At 43.9% G+C, this 16,991-nt stretch overlaps 2 protein-coding genes across 3 annotated transcripts in view; one reads left to right on the top strand and one right to left on the bottom strand.

The window, feature by feature from the left end:
- Nucleotides 1-1,862: 1,862 nt before the first annotated feature.
- taf11 (TAF11 RNA polymerase II, TATA box binding protein (TBP)-associated factor) lies at nt 1,863-4,412 on the bottom strand. Its single transcript, XM_061075057.1, has 6 exons — nt 4,130-4,412; nt 3,746-3,923; nt 2,932-3,062; nt 2,747-2,834; nt 2,412-2,508; nt 1,863-2,278 (listed from the first exon to the last, which is right to left on the bottom strand). The coding sequence occupies exons 2-6, from the start codon at nt 3,905-3,907 to the stop codon at nt 2,148-2,150; spliced, it is 609 nt and encodes a 202-aa protein (XP_060931040.1). The 5' UTR covers nt 3,908-3,923; nt 4,130-4,412; the 3' UTR covers nt 1,863-2,147.
- A 703-nt stretch (nt 4,413-5,115) lies between these two features.
- Nucleotides 5,116-16,991, top strand: part of LOC133005299 (ankyrin repeat and SAM domain-containing protein 1A-like) — a 64,967-nt gene continuing 53,091 nt past the window's right edge. For both annotated transcript variants that reach the window (XM_061074941.1, XM_061074940.1), the window contains exons 1-3: nt 5,116-5,590; nt 16,092-16,172; nt 16,395-16,551. In XM_061074941.1, coding sequence (XP_060930924.1) covers nt 5,412-5,590; nt 16,092-16,172; nt 16,395-16,551 — 417 coding nt within the window. In that variant the 5' untranslated portion in view covers nt 5,116-5,411. The remainder of the gene's footprint in view (nt 5,591-16,091; nt 16,173-16,394; nt 16,552-16,991) is intronic.

Genomic DNA, 16,991 nt, shown 5'->3' on the forward strand with positions numbered 1-16,991 from the left:
TGTTTAGTGATCAGACATCATTAACTTACAGCTCACTGTGTTTGTTGTTTTACATGTGTGTATTTATTTAGATTTGTCAATGCCTTTGTTTTTGTACGACCAGATTGACGTCGGTGTGTTGAAGCCATATCAATCAAAGAAAGTGACATTTAAACAAGCTACGGTACTGCTTATACTCACAAGCTGTGTTTTATGTATGTTATTTAACCCACAACAAAAACGGATATTTCCCAATGTTAAACCTCGATCTGATGGTTTATCAATGGGGCCGGATGCCAGTTTCCTTTATTCATGCATAAATCTGTTACATGCATGGATTCAAACAATGATGGATTTGTTCATCAGTGTAACATTAATTTTATGAATTCTTTCTAAAATGTTGTTCTAATTCCTGGTTAAATCCACATCTCACTCATGTGTCTCATTCTGTACCCTGGAGACCTCTGGTGGCTGTGCGTCACCACTGCACTGCTTATTCAGAATTCATCAGTATTTATCTTTTTTTCAATCTGTGGTTGCCTTGCAAGCTATGAATGATATTTTCCCATTCTTAAAGAGGAATGTAAAATATTGAAGCAATAGAAAGAAAGTTTGAACCAAAAACATGACAACGAACAGTAACACTATATGTTTGATGTTGAATTCTTAACAGTACTTATATCAAAGAAAATCAATTTACTCGTCAGGTTTGAGTGTTTTTCCCCCTCAACTGCATGTGGACTCCACATCTCTTCCTTCTGTGCAACAAGGCAGCAACTCTGCCATTTAACCTCAGTGTCACTTGTAGATGTGATCTTCTCCTCAGCTCTTGGTGTTATATGATTTTGCATGGCCTCAGTAAACAAACATGTGGTGGTACGAAACTGAACGTCCCAGTCTGGATGCAACATATGTAGCTGTAGAGTGGCTCACTCCTCTGTCAGGCCTCAGTGACACGTAGCACCCCCGAGCTGCAGACAAACTGGTGCTCTGATACCTGCTGACTTCCTTTTTGCACTCCAGAGCAGGCCAGGGTTTCCATGACAACTGAACCCTTACCCAGTGTGCCATGAAAAAAGATGAGATGGACAGAGAGTGAAGCAGGACTCTCTTCAGGGTGTTTCTCTCTCTCGGTGCATGTGCTGAAGTGATGTATGTTGTATATGCCTTGTGAATTACTTGCACCTGTGTAGTAACTTCACTGGAAATTGCACTTGTTTTAATGTAACTCACTTCAGAGGACTCCTTGTGATATCTTCCTACGTGGAAGTCGCAGCCCCTGTTGACAGTATTTTTTTTCTCATTTATGTAGAATAACATTGAATTTTGTATCGTCTTTACCAGTTCATCAAGACTAATATAAAACTGGTTCTGTGAACCAAAGTATGTGGAACATATTTGAAAAAGGTGACAGAATAAATTAATTGCTGAACACTTCTCAGTTGTGTCTTTGTGATTTAATCGATGTACAACACATGGTCTGTTCCAAGTGTCTGTCATTTTACTAGTGAGAAGTTTGTGTCACATATTTCCAAATAAATGCTGAACATGTGATTTATTTGGCAACTAATAAACTAAGATGAAAAATACCTCTCCTGTAAAACTGGAAGAAAGGTTCCATTGTTGTCTCCCATCCGAACCACTTCCTCTCAATAAGAGCAGACATACACAAATGTGATGCAAATATCACAGGTTGAACTTCACACAGAAACCACACTGCAACTTGCCTCACTACAGAAGGCAAATGTTTGATTCGCCTACTTGATCTCACAGATTGGAAAAGAACAGGAGGGACAAGGTTCACCACTAAAGAGAAGTCATGTGTGACCATGTGTCCAAAGTTCAGTGAATCATAAAAATAACTACGGCACCAAAACAAAACATTACTGGTTTTCGAGTATAAAACTTTATTTACAACCATAATACATCAATAGAATTATTCAAATGTAACATTAAGCTTTGACAGATAGAGGTGAATGGCAGGTTTAGTCTTCTGCTTATTGTTCAGTGCTGCAGTCAACACTGAGCTAGAGAATGATCAGCCCCTGGTCGGCTGCAGGATCATTAAAGTGTTTTTTAACAGGACTTTGACACGAGATGGCCCAATGTTTTAATCACAGCCGATCCTCCGTCTCCATGATCCCCAAACGATGTAAAACTCTGGTGCCTCAGTGAAAGACAATGTTCTTAAACTTGGTGTTGGGAATTTGATCTCTGCTCTTCAACCTCCTCACGGCTTCCCTCATGTGTTTGGGCTGTAGAGGTGGTGTCTCTCCCCACTTCTCACAAACATCCAACGCTGCGAGAGCAAAGAAAACCGACATGACATTAATAATCTTACACCCTGGGAAATGGGCCAAATAAAGTCAGCTTATATTTATACATATTTGAAATTATTTTGTCTGAACATTCTTTGTAAGTCTGCCACTCACCTTCCTCAACAATTTCCCCGGCAAAAACCTTTGAAATACCAGACATGGCGATCACTACGTTCTGAGACACAGATGATCCGGTTATGGACTGGATCAGCTGGAAGAAAAAAACAAAACATTTTAGCTGCTATGAGCAACAATTGGTTGAGTGCCGGGCGTTTAGAGGAAGAATAGGAAGAAGATGAGGGAAATGGAGGAAGAGGAAAACAAGCTTTTCCTGATGCGTTTTGCTTAAATAGACATGAGCAGAGTTATCAACCAGGGTTTGAACTCACAACCTCAGACACTAATTTCAAAAACTTAAGAACAATTTATCAGTGTCTGTAACAGCGTACCCTCTTAATAGCGGCCTTGGGGAAGGCCGATCGTCTGTACATCTCATAGCGATTCAGCTGTTCTTCAGAAAAGGACGACACCAGAACCCTTAAAAAAACAGGTGAAGGTGATGTTTAGCAAAAAGAAGCTTGTGCAAATTTCAAGAATTTTACAATTTCTGTTCAGATAAAATGTTTGATCTTACTGCATCTTCTGTATTTCGTCCTCATCAACCTTGAGACGTTTCTCCTTCTTCTTCTCTGGTTCCACCTTCAGTCTTTTGGCACCAGACTGGCCGGAGGTTCCTTCCTCCTCATCTTCTCCAGCTGCTGTTTCCTTTACAGAGGAAGATGAAATGATTTATATAGCTACTAGAAACAAGGGAATGACATCTGTAAAACCACCGCATACACACAGCCATGGTAATTGGTAAAGTATATTGTTTCATTTTGTGTTATTTTATAGAGATTTCCTTTTGGATATAGTATTTTTAAACTGTGTGTCCAATTAACCTTTTTAAGTCTGTTTCAAATAAGTAAAGTCGGTATAAATCTGCTGGATTCACCTTCTTAAAAGCTTACATTTCCTTGCAATCATTATTTGATATCGAATGCACAATGTGAGTTTGATGTTTGTTTGTTTTTCAACCCAAACTTAGATCACAGTCGTTCCTTGTAAACGTTATTTGTTATGGCTGCTTGTACTAAAGCAACATCTAAAATTAAAGATGTTTTCATTGTGTTTATCTTATTGTGTTGATTGGGATATAAGACGATTATTGTTTTTCTAACTCAGGATATAAAGAATCTTGTAATTTCTATACTTACAATAACAATGTAGTAGTAGTGTTTTGTTATCTGAACCATTCAGGCATCACAACAACTCTAGTTTGAACACATGTCTACTAGCAGTGAGGTGGTGTAAAGATATTTACTAATAAGAGGATAGCTCCATATGTTGTTTAATATGAACTCCATCTTTTCCTCTGGTGTTGAGAGAAACGAAGCTGCACAACTCACATCTTTCACCTCCTCTTTGGACTGATCCTGCGAGGACGACTCCTTGCTTTCATGGGATGATTTTTCTTTTGCATCTTCGGATTCTTCTGATTTGGGATGATCCTCTGAGGCTTTCCTCGCGGATTTGTCCTCAGTTGTTTTCATTCGTGCAGGGTCCGCCATGATGCAGCTTCACTACCTGTGCAATAACAACAATACAGAGGATACGTCACTGGTTTGACTGGATAAGAGTTCAGTTTAACTTCAGTTACCAGCTCAAGTCTGGGCAAACGGGACATGACGTGTTAACAAACTACCAAGGAATAAATAGTTAGTGGATTTGTGTTAATTTTGACTTTGATAGATAAACATCTGGATGGAGGTGAGTCTGACAGATGCACTTACCTCCTCTGCAGCCAGGCGTCAACAAAGCAGTAGCAACAACTAAGCTAACGATGCCGCTAAGCTAACGATGCCGCTAAGCTAACGCTAGCTCAGTAGTTGTCGCTAGTTAGCGAAACACATTCACTTTACCTGCTTGAGCGCATTAAAACATTCATACAAATGCAAGTGACTAATCTATGAACACGGTTAATACACTACAAGCACGTCACCAAGTCTGGGAGCTACGGTTGAAACGACAATGCTAACTTTCAGTAGCATGCACTCGTCACTTCCGCTTCCGCTTTGTAAGAACTTTATTAACACTAAGCAGTAGGAACAAAGACAACTTGTGCCCAACCTACAGTCAATGTGCCAAACACGTAAAATATACACACTTAACTAGACATTTACAGTTTATTTCTGCTATAAACTAATAAAATAATGAGTTAACTACATTTATCTCACACTATATATTACACTTTTACAGTTTAAGACGGTCATCCTCACTGTTTTCCCTTTAATTTTACTCAAACTATGAGTTGTCACCTGATAACATGTGATGAAATGTCCCAGTTTACACACATGTGGGAATCTGACACAGTTTTATCAGCATAACTAAATAAATTCATGTACTTTCCCTCATTGTTTACAACCTGTGCACACTTGTAAATTAAGTGACTGTATTTCTGGATTTAAAAAAAAAATATATATATATATTCAAGCTTCTGGTTTAATAATAATAATAATAATTTAGTTGAGTGAGTTAAATTAGAACAAACATATAAAAAATATGGGGTTTTGGACATTTGGATACTAGGAGTGGTGGTAGAATAGATCTGTTACCAGCTGGATGGGTGTAGTTGCCTCTGAGTAGCACAGGCACCATCTTGCTTTCCCCCATCCAGCTGGTGTGTGCTCGTACGCGTGCAGGGTTTGGGGTTCGAGCAGCAGAAAGAAGAAAGGGCAGTTTCGAGGAAGTGACGAGGGGACGAGGAGCAGCGGACCGGTGGACCAGAGGAAGTTTACTCGATGCTGGTTCCGTGCGGCTGAGCCAAACTTTCACCCCCTCCTTCGGCTCCAGCTCCAGCGGCAGGAGGCGGCACCGTGGACCGGGAACCAGGGATCCAGCGGCGGCGGCAGCTCCAGCTCCGGCTCCCGCTCCAGCTCCAGCAGCATCCGGGAGGAATAACTTGACATCGGGGATCGCAGAGGAATTTCACTCCCCCCCCCCCTCCTCCTCCTCCTACTCCCCTTTCCCTTCTCCTCACCCTTCTTCTTCTTCTTCTTCTCTCCGGGATCCGCGATGGGGAAGGAGCAGGAGCTGCTCGAAGCGGCTCGCACGGGAAACCTGGCCGCCGTGGAGAAGCTTTTATCCGGGAAGCGGCAGTCCTTGGGCACCGGCGGCGGGTCGTCGGGCACCGGAGGAGGAGGCAGCAGCGGCGGCCACGGAGCCTCCTCTCACCCGCTCTCCAGTCTGCTCAGGTAGGCACTCAGTATACCTGACTGGGAGCCAGTGTCTTCCCAGTCTAATATCCCCGGATCATTCACAGCGCATCCCAGTCTTTAAAATCAATGTTAGTTACAGTCATGTTTTATTTGCATTTGCCAAACAAACAATCAAACCGAACCAGTGCAGCACCGGAGCAGGGGCATGCTTCTTTGTTAGCTCCCAGGCAGCTGAGTCCCTGCCAGCTTTCACTGAAATGTGCACCGACACCTCAGGAGGCAATTGTGCAATTTAACTAGAGAAACGTGCAATAAAGCAGCCCAGGGTTTCTTCCCTTTAAAAAAAGAACGGGTGCACATGTATTATTAATAGCTTACACACAGTCTAGACCTGAGAGCTCTCAGTGGGGAAGGAGGAGCAGAGATCCAGTTGTCAGGATCCTTACTGTACCCACTTAAAAAAAGAATAAAACATCTATTTACCTCAAAGAGCAAAGGCCTTGGATGAGGTTAGCATTTGATGTGGGTTTCACATCCTGCATGAGACCCACCATGAAGGTTAGAGAGGTTTAGCTGCTCTCATGAGGTTTTCCCTTGTCACCCGAAGGCTTTTTGTACTGCTAATATCTCCCTATAATTACTAATCTCCATAGAATAAAGCAAAGTACAGTCAACACACAGTACCCGTACATACCACAGTATACAGATACTCATATTAACATGTGTTGTTCAACAGTGAGGACATACAACACATACTTGATCTACTGTACCTCAGATTTGTGAATGATTTGCTATTGTTATTCTCTGCCCATAAAGAATTTTACACTTACAATAAATAGTCATGTCATATCGAAAGAGGCATTGGTCAAATTGCCTGAGTCACCAGTCCGTGGTCCTGTGCTGTTTGTTGTAATTTAAGATTGCATCAAATTCTTCACTGTATTAAGAAGATGCAGCTTGGCCAGACCTCCATCCTAATGCACAGTCCTTCTACCTCTGTGCTGCTGCAGGGTTATATTAAACAGTACTATCGAGTATAATCGATCTGATAAGTTACGAGTTTCATTTTGTCCTGGTGATGTTATCGGAGTTATTGGCTTACCACAACCTAATTGCTGAATTCCCTGGGCTGTAGAGAGAGAGCATTTGATCCAGTTTTACAATACAGTCTTTACTGAGATAGCCAGTGTGCAAGAAAGGAACACTCTTATTGTTTAGACAGAGCCCACTCTCGTCTAGCTTACGCGTACAAATGAACTAAAGCTTGTAAACTCATGGTTGGGGAGAGCTGTGTGTCGAAAGCTTCCTCATTTTAGTAACAAGCACATGTAGGTGAACGTCCGGCGTCAATCAAAACATAGTATTGTTGCTGTGGGAGCCGCCGTCACCTGGGGGACGGTCTGATGGCGTGGGCCGAGGTGACTCATCATTGTGTTACTCAGCGCAGATCATTCAATCTGAGGTAATTACATTAAATCCCGTTGTAAATATCAAGGATCCAATTCGGTGATGCTGCTCCGTCTTCTGCTCACAGATCCCTGGGCGGTCTGAAGAGCCCATTGTGTCATCTGTCTCGGACTTGAGCAATCAATGTGGGGCAATGTTGGCTCGGGGAAATTATTGGCCAGTCTTTGTTGGAAATGAGTTGACTAATGTGCGGTTGTACCTTACAGACCAGGTTGCTTCCGGACACCTGAGTTTAGAGGAAAGACTCCGAAACAAAACAAGCTGTGAGATTATTGACCAGAGGAAAGCCCCGGGGGACTTGTTGCTATTGTGTGCATTTGATTTAGTTTGCATAATGAAAATGTCAATACGTGTTTAAGGGCTTCCTAGTGAATGACTACAGTGGCTGCTGGTTGGCGTTTATGTGTGTGTGTGTTTGTGTGTTTTTCTCCTCTTTACCAGAATTTTGTAACTTATTAATCATCCATAGTTGGAAAGTGTAGCCTTGTAATCCTGTCAAAGGAGATTTGATCTGTAGGGACGACAGCTTTCTTCAGCAGATTTTCAGCCTGTGTTGATCATCATGTAGGAACGCCTTTGTGTTATTTCATTATTTTGTTCGGTATTCAGAACAATCATTGAATTTGACTTTCTCTGCTGCTGTTGGTGTGAGAGCAGGACGTTCGGCCTTATGTGCGCCACCACAGGTCATACAGATGAATAATCAGACCTAATGGCTGTCATTACCATGCTTTGAAGGCATGTTGTGTGTGTTTCCACTAGTTTGTTAGTGTTCTCGCTCTGGAATGGCCCCGCGTGTCAAGACTTGTTGTGTTTTTGTAACCAGGCAGTTGTACAGCTCTGCTCTGCGGAATGTCTGCTTTCCCAGGAGGCTGCATCCCGGCGGCTGCCATGGGATCGGCACTGACCCCTGCATGTTTAACACTGTCACCGCCCCAAACATTTGTTCTCTGGTGCTCCATTAACACCAAAATGAGCCGGGCAGGGCTTCTCTGTCAAGAAGGAAGGTCATGCTATTATATAGAGCCACCGTGCAGTGTTGGTTACAATAGCTTGCAACAATAGTGTGTGGCGGAAATGGTTTGTCCATATTGTGGCCTGTTGCATTGAGGTTTTGTTTACCTCAATGCGTCGGCCCCGTGACCTGCTTTGATCCCAGAGGTGTACAGGAAGTGGTCTAAAGCAACACTTCCTGGTCCAGGTCGTCCAAACGCAGGCAGCTGCTGCAGTCAGACCGGAGGTAAGACAAGTCCCTGGCAGGGAGGAAGCCTGCCCACTGAGGGGAACTTAACAGAGGAATGCACGGGGTTCTGGACAGACGCTCTGAGAGCTTAGCCAGATGAGGGCTCGTCTCCCAGATTCACAGCCGTGTCCTTTGTCCAGCTGACAAAGCGTAGAATGGCTGCTTTTCATATTCATAGGAGTCCCTAAAGACCATTATGTGCTTTTTTTTGTTTTACAAAGAAAATTGAGCTGTCATTCGGACCACCTATTAAGAGGAGCCTCATTCAGGCTAGTGTTTGCCATCACTATAGGCTGAATCAAGATGGGCTTTCTCAAACATTTCTGCGATGAAGATTTCCTTTTGAATCGAGGTTTCTGTATTATGGTTTCTTCTTTTTTCTGAATCCTAGGGAGGGAAGAGTTTCTATCAGTGCGAGGGCTCGGTTTGCATTTTAAGAGGCTCGGGCACAACTCCAGATCTTTCCGTCCCATTACATCCACCATTTCTGGCTCGTCCCTGGCAAACCCATGCTGTCAGACCGGTGTCAGCTGAGGAAATATCTGCTGCATAATAATGAGCACACACTGTCCCTATAAAAAAATAACAGAAACTCCTTGTAGCTTCTTTTCTAATGGGATCTGTGTGCATGTCAGTGTGAAGGTGCAGAGTGGGACTTGTGATGGTGTGTTGGCTGACGACCGGTTCACAGCAGAAATCTGTCACCCTGGGTCCTTTGCTGTACTACCCAGTAGCTATCAGAGTCCATGCCTGCTGTAAGTGCAGCCACAGTGTTAACAAGGCAGTTCCACTCACTTTTACAGAAATGGCCAGATCCTCGGATCCCCACTAGGTAGCTAAAAGCTAGCACGCAGCAGGCCTGGCAGTCACATTTCATCAGTTGTCGACCTCTGAACTGAGAGAAACTGTAGCCGGTTCAACGCAGGAGGGAGCGGTGGAAGCTGGGAAATCTAACACCACTCTGTTAGCATTCCTGGAGCATCTGAGTTTGGGATGCTCTACTCGGCACGTTGTGTTTACGGCCCTTGTTTGTGTAGTCTGAGAATCCAAGCACTTAGTAGCAGTGATGCATTCCACATATGTGTCTGTGTGGAGGGAGCATAAACCGACACATGTAGTGTCCATCTTTATTTTAACCTAATGGTGTTGTGCTAAAGATAGTTTTCATCCAAGTGGGTCAGGGGATTCTTGATTAGTTTGCCGAGGTAGTGGTTGCCCTTGAGTCGTCTGAAGTAGAAAATATATCTTGTAAGAAAACCAAGCAATGTTCCCAATTTTAACTATACTATAAAATTATTTTAACAGCCCTATTAATAGTCAAGTGCTTCACAATTAAGGCTCCCTCAGTTACCATATTTTTCTTGTTTCTCATAAAGGTTATTCTTTTTTGAAGTTCCCATCTCACTGGGCTTCCTGTATTGAAACGAAAAAGAAAGTTGCTCATGTAGGAGCAGGACAGAAGCACTCAGACCTATGTACAGACTCTTCTGTCTGCTTGTGTATGTGAACTCTATTTCACCCCAGTCGCTGAAATCCTTTATAATAACAAATGGACAAAAAGATAAGGCTGCTGAGCTTGTGGTTTATCTACGTGTGTGGTGTCTGTTTTTTCTAACCAACTAATAGGAAGAAAGTACCACATTGACCCCAGACATCAGACCTCCATGTCCCGTGCAGAACCAGACACTTCAGTCTGTCTGGTTGGCGTCGTCTCCCTGCTCTCCCACTCTGCCTCTCCCAGCAGCCTTGTAGCCCACCTGCTGGGCCCGAGCCCACCTCCACTGCACCTCCAGACTTCAAACACATTGTGCTTGGAGCCAGAATAATGGCACTGCCCTCAGTCTGGACGCTAAGGAAACTACCCAGCCCAGAATCTTTTACTCTAAATTTCCCCTTTGCTCTGCTGTTTCTGCAAACCATATAAAAGAAGCAGGCTCTGGGCTGGATTAGCCTGAGCATGACTAAGCAGACTGGCGACAGACTGTGACCAGGAAATGGCTCTTTTCTTATATTAACACACACAGAAGTTGTTTTTTTTGTTTAGTAGTCACAAAAAAACAACAAATTTAAAAGTTAAATGATAAATTTGTGATCAAACAGAGAAATATGTCACTTTCAGTAGCTGTTTGTCAGACTTACTGAAAATCAGCTTGTCTTTTAAGCAAAATGCTCAGTGGATTCCTGTGTGACAAAATGAGATCTGTGAAGTGTCTTCTGCTGTGAATTCATGGGAAGTGGCAGCTTCTCTGCGACAGGATGAGATATAAAGGGTTTTCCTCGTTTTTTGTCATCCCATCTCATTCTTCCTTATCGCTTTTCTTCTTTTCTTCTACATTAATTCCACCTTTTCATCCTGCTATTATTTTTCTTTTCATGCCCATCAATTTGATTGTGCTGGAGCTCATTGGACCGCTCTCATCATAGACAGTGGGGGTGCGCAGTTTATTCACACCTCCTGCTGCAACACAGATGCTCATTACTGTGCGTTTCCAGGCAGCCGCAGCTCAATCAGGTTCTGTAAAGACTGAATTGGCAAATGAGCTCCCGCGACTTTGGCATAATTTCATTCAGTTTTGTTGCAAGATGTACTTGGAGCCGTTTCTGTACCTCCTAAATGTTCAGATGTTTCTGTAGCCATGTTGAAAGGTTTATAACATTCTTCCTTTTTGTATCATTGATGACATGTCCAAGCTACGTACCCACTTCTCAGCTCCAGCTCATCTCCAACCCTCAGAAGGATAATATATATAGTAAAGCTGATGGATGGATGGTTGTAACTATAGATGATCAGAACAAAATGTAATTGTATGAATAATTACTTTCAAATTAAACTCAATTGTACTTTGTGTTAATTGCTAAGTAGCTTCCTAACATGTGTAAATTAAGATAGTGAACATTGTAAACGTTATTCTTACTAAACGCATGCATGTTAGCATTGTCATTGTGAAGATGTTAGCACTCAGAGGTTAGCATCCAGCTCAAAGCACTGGTTTTGTGCCACCCCAAAGAAAATAAACCAAAGCTTACAAATAGTCACAAACTTGAACTTTTAAATAAAAGCAGTTTGAGGATGTTTATTTGGGTCTTGTGTCATAGATTTCAGATTTGTTGCAAGAGGTGTTTCTGCCTAACTCGTAACACTGCTTCACGACTGTAGATGTGTCATCCTATTAATCTGTTCTGTCACAGCCTCTGTGACGAGCGTGTTCTGCTTCACTCCAGTTGTAGTTGAAACATGGCATCTTGAGGGAGATGTAGCTCATTAAGTCATTGAGTGCAGTCTTCAGGAGGCCGGGAGGACTCTGGCAGGTACTTCACTCTCTCCCGCTGAGGAGCAGATGCTCAGGTTGGCGGTTTGGCAGCAGGGCATCTGGTTTCGGCACCCGCCAGCCGTATGCATAATTAAGCCCAATTTCCCCTCATGGTGGCTGACATGCGCCAGTCACTGCTGGGCTCAGCGCCCTGGGCGAGAGTAATCCCCTGGCAGTGTGGTATCACTGCTAATAGGCTGCAGGACAAATCTGTTTATTTGACACCGGATCCACACTCACCTGGGTTTTTATTTGCTGAAACTCACTGCTGGATTTTGCTTTGGATTCTCCCCGGAGCTCCACAAGCAAACAGGTTATCGTATATCCTGACTTTTGATTCCACTGGAATTATCTTGGGTTTTGTGGCATATGGACTAAAAACAAACATTTACTCTGACTACCTGCTGTTGCTAAAATAGTCAACATGTTGAAGCCTGATGGAGATAAGGCACACAAATAGCTGCTCTGGAAGGCAGAGGGTCTATTGGTTCTGTTTAATCCTTTATATAATATCAAGAAAAGTAAGTAAACATTTTAACCCTGTGTGCAGCCTGACACATCATTTCTAAATTTTTAAATTTGAAGATTTATTTTGACCTTTGACAATATATATAAAAAAGAAAACATTTGCATACAGGATCTCTTGTTTCCTATTTGATACAGAAGGTGTTAAAGGCATTTTATTGACAACAACAGTGTTTATTCTAGAGACATTTAATTTGGAACATTTACTTTGGTATCAAACATTCATTTCATCTGGTAACAACCAGTTTGTTGCGTCCTCTTCATATTTTACTCTCCCACAGTTTTGGAAACCCCAATAAAGACCACATTTCATGCAGAAACTAGAATTCAGAATAGCACATGTCTCCACCAAGGCCCAACAGTCCCTGTAAATTCAATACCTGAGTTTTTTCTGACAGCTTTAAAGAAAGTGATAAATCAATCCTGGATCTGCACAAAATCGTGAGGGGTTCTTCCCTGACCCGTATCGCATCCTTCCACCAAGTGGTAATCTGTCTGTTAATATCTGTGTAACGCTGCTAACTAACAGACAGACATATTAACAAAAGAATTTGAAAACACAACCTCCTTGGCCGAGGTAAATACAGAAATGTTTCACAACTGCTCATCACTCTGAGGGAGAGGGAACTACATTATCAACTCAAATGTGATGGAAATGACAGATGCATCACCTAATTGAGTCCACAGTGAGTTGTTATTTGAGTCGGTGCTAAAAACAACTGCAGTGTTTTTTGTTTTGTGCTTGAGCTCCATGACATTTGAACTTCAGGAAAAGAAACCCAGTGGAGATTAATGTTTAAGCCTACATATTTTGCAAATGACCGTCTGTTTAAAATAGCAGTATTCACAATGTGTGACTGACATTAGCAAACTAGTGCAGATAATGCATAAAAGAGGGAGAATGTTATTATCTTTCCTGCTCTCATACTGGCTGAACACAGCACAACGCACAATTACAGCCTCCCAGAATCTCTTTCAAACTTCAGCCTCATCCCGTTGATATTCCCTCAGGGAAATTAAGGATTAGCGCAGCTTTTCAAACAGGAATTCCTCCGTCAGTTCCCATGAATGTGCCCCCTCCCAAACTAAATCAACTCTGTTTTGCCCATTGCGCCGCTGCGGGCCTAAGCCCCGGCCCCCAGATAGGTTGGTTGTGAGCCGTAGTAAGAGGATGAAGTGGATTGTCGAGCACCACTCTGACTCATGCCCTTGAGTGCCGTGCAGCCAAAATGCAGAGAGGACGTAACACTTTTTGACTGCACTTAAAGCTGTTGCTTCGGGGCCTTTAAAGCAAATTTAAATAGTATGACAGTAGAGAGGCAGACAGCTTCATTTCCTCTACACGGAGATAATTCTGATAGGATTAATTAGTACCCGGGTCCCTGATTAGAGCCGTAATATTCCCGGAAAACCACAGAGTTGCATGTTATTGGGGTTTGTGATGCGGTTGACCCCTGTTGAGGTTTCATTGGTCACTGGGCTGATGTGACAGTGATTGTTTGTGTTTCTGAGTGGCATTTGTGGAACTTCTGGCAATGTCACATCCATGTCATAACTGCTGAGACTGTCCAGTGTCAAACACAGAGTCAATTTAACCCTTTATTCTAGAGCTCTCTGATCTTGGGCATTTATCTTGTGATACATCTGCAGGTTCATCTTGCATGACTCAGCAATTGATGGTCAAAAATAACACAAGACGAGAACGTAACATTAAATGTCCCGATTCTCACTTGCATGATATGACAATCACGGCAATAAAGTCACAGCCATGTTAATGATGTGCCCGACCCCATGGCATGCCTCCTTGCATTACTCGGATAATCATTACTGCCCCATGCCTGATTTTGTTGAATTCTAAAGTCGAAGTTGCTGCTGTTCGTGTTTATGTTAATTTGTGTATGTGGGGGTTTTTCCGCTGTAAGCCGTTACATAACTCCTTTATCTGGGACAGCCACGAAAGGTCTGTTTCTGTCTCCGCTTTCCACTTTGATGTGTTCGCCGACCATGCACATGCAAGGGCTGCTGCACTCTTTACTACGAATTTGATTCCTGGTCCAGGGGAAGGGACGAGAGTGGAAGTGTGCCTCTACGACTCCTTCAAAGCCGACATTGATCCGAGCTCACGCATCTTCTAACTGAAACGCATCAATCCCCATCATGTCCGTCCACCACCTTCTCCCGGCTGTAGTGTTCCCTTTGAACTCACCCTGCGTTTGATGTCTCACGTCTTCACGGCTGCCCGAGTCGGTTCAGACGTGAGCCAGAGGGGTCGGCCGTAAGAAATAAACGGCTTAGGTTATGACGAGGAGAGCGGTGCATCCCTGTGTGTCTGCGCTCCGTCAGGCCCATTGTTCCGCGGGCTGCGGAGCCCTCCGAGATACTTATTTAATGAGACAGCTCTGACTGTGTAATTGCAGGCTGCTCTGAGAGCTATTATGGGAGATGTATTTTCGGGGAGGGGAGGCAAAATGGCCATTACTGCGACAAAACCGAGCGGCGCGTGTGTGTGGGACAATGTCACAGGAGTTGCACTGAAGCTGACGCGAGGAGGCCGAGCATGCCGCTGCCACACCTTCCACACCGATTACATCACGGATCAATTCCTCCTGTGTCTGTGAGCGTGTTCTACTGCCGGAGCTGTTGTTTCTTTCCCCAGCCGACAGCCTGTGATGCTGTTCCTCCTCTCAGCAGAGACCTCTCTTCCAAACACTTCATTCATAGAAGTTTTTTCTCGCTTGCATTAAAATTCAAGCCACTAATAATTAATGAATCTCTTCCCGCTGCCAAAACGGTCGCTCTCGTTGGTTTTTAAGACAGTTTTCTATAATGTATCAAAAGCTAAGTAAATAGTTTTTTAAAAATAGAGGAGAAATCTGTTCATGTTTGATTCTGTGTGAGGACCGACTGCTTTTCAGACCCTGGTCTCAGAGATTTGGTTCACTAGTGTTGGGATTTCCACGTCACATGATTTATTTAGGATGTGTTAAGGTCTTTCAGAGAGCCTCACATCCCCGGCCTGGCACTCAGTCTCACCAGACATCCTTCAGCTTCTTAAATTACTCATTCCATCTCTCTTAACCCCCCCCTCCCCTTCCCTATCGCCTCACTCTTTTTCGTCCTCGCCACAATGCTGTTTGTGAATTAAAAGAAACAAGCCAATCTGAGTTGACAGCTCCAGTTCAGCTCAAGTGGATGAGAGTGCCGGGCTGATTCCGGGCCAGCTTTACACTTTACCCCTCCGCTGCTTGTTCTTGGCTCGGCCTCAGAGCTTTGTTTGTTGTTTCTGACGCTGCATGACAAAATGCCCATTCTCATTCAGTGCCGGGCTCAGAACGATCAGGCTTCGGGATGCATATCTGTTTACCAGATACCATTCGCTCACCCTAGCTGCCGCTCCCGGGTGTTTCTTTCCCTTCCTGGTTGTCTCAGTCGATGCTGCTGCAGCTGCTGGCCCCGGCCCCAGTGTTTTCTTGTTCCAGTCGTCTGGCAGCGGGTTGGGCTGCATGATGTGAGCGAGCCGCTGAGATAGTGATCAGTCACACCCACGGGTAGAGACTTTACACAGGGCTAGGCAGTGTGTGTTTGGTCTGTGCGTGTGTGTTTGTCTGTGTTAAAAATGTGAGAGGCGGTGGACTAGTGGCAGAAACTTGGACTATGGGCAGAAAAGGTCTCTGGTTCGTCTCTGGTTCGACTCCACGGACAAAACAACAAAAAGACGAAACTGCATTGATCTGTCCAAAAATCCAAGAGGATTCTCCCTACCCTGTCTAGTGCCCCTGAGCAAGGCACCTTACTCCCCCAACATCTGCTCCCCGGGCGCCGTACATGGCTGCTCACTGCTCTGTGTGTCCTGCACCAGATGGGTTAACAGCAGAGGTTAAGTTTCCCTACAATTGCATGAGTGTGCTTGTGTGTTTGGGACAAATAAATGTATCTTAATCTTAATCGTATCTTGAAAAGCTAAATAACAATCTCCTCCTCTCCTCCACAGCATCTGGAGAGGCCCCAATGTGAATTGTGTGGACAGCACTGGATACACCCCCCTCCACCACGCTGCCCTGAATGGACACAGGTAGATGGGTGATACATTACTGTTGGGAATTGGGAGGAATGCCTGAGTTGCGGCTTCTCATTATGTATGTACATTAAATGAGCTCTGCCCTCACACACACTTGTCCCATGGGGACATTAAAGCTATTGATTTGACTGTCTCTTAAGGTTGTGTGTGTATTTATTAGTGTGGTTTAAACTCTGACCATTCTCTGACCCGAGTTGTTCCTCGATTGCTCCGCAGCGAGGTGGTGGAGGCGCTGCTACGAAACGAGGCCTTGACCAACATCGCCGACAACAAGGGTTGCTACCCGCTGCACCTGGCAGCGTGGAAGGGGGACGAGCACATCGTCAAGCTGCTCGTTCACCAGGGGCCGTCGCACCCCCGACTCAACGAGCAGGTCAGGCTCAGCGGTTTCTCTTCTGCTTTGTTTTTTGTGTGTGTTGTGTTTTCTGATTTGACTCAAGCAGTTCTAGTTTGGGATTTTCAAACACATTTATTTTGCTGATAATATCACAAGTTGTGAGATGCGGTCAGTGATTTGTTCCTCAGCTTTTTTAAGAGCCAGAGATCCGGTTCAGACCGGGTGTTCACATCCGTCCTGAGGGATCCGATCACAAAGGTGTCTGGTTCAGGCGTCGAGATCCGATCACTCAGACCGGACGCGGAGGTGGTTTTAGATACACGTGGCCTCAACTTCTCAAATTGATATACATCTCTCTTTCAGATTCACTCTTTCAGCGACATCACTCACACGCTAACACACAAACACAAACACAGTGACACATCTGTAAACTCAAACCATCAGCAAACCGAAATTTGAGTGTTTATTCCCAAATA

This window comes from Limanda limanda, chromosome 7 (assembly GCF_963576545.1).
Source record: "Limanda limanda chromosome 7, fLimLim1.1, whole genome shotgun sequence".
In the NCBI taxonomy this organism is placed as follows: Eukaryota; Metazoa; Chordata; class Actinopteri; order Pleuronectiformes; family Pleuronectidae; genus Limanda; species Limanda limanda.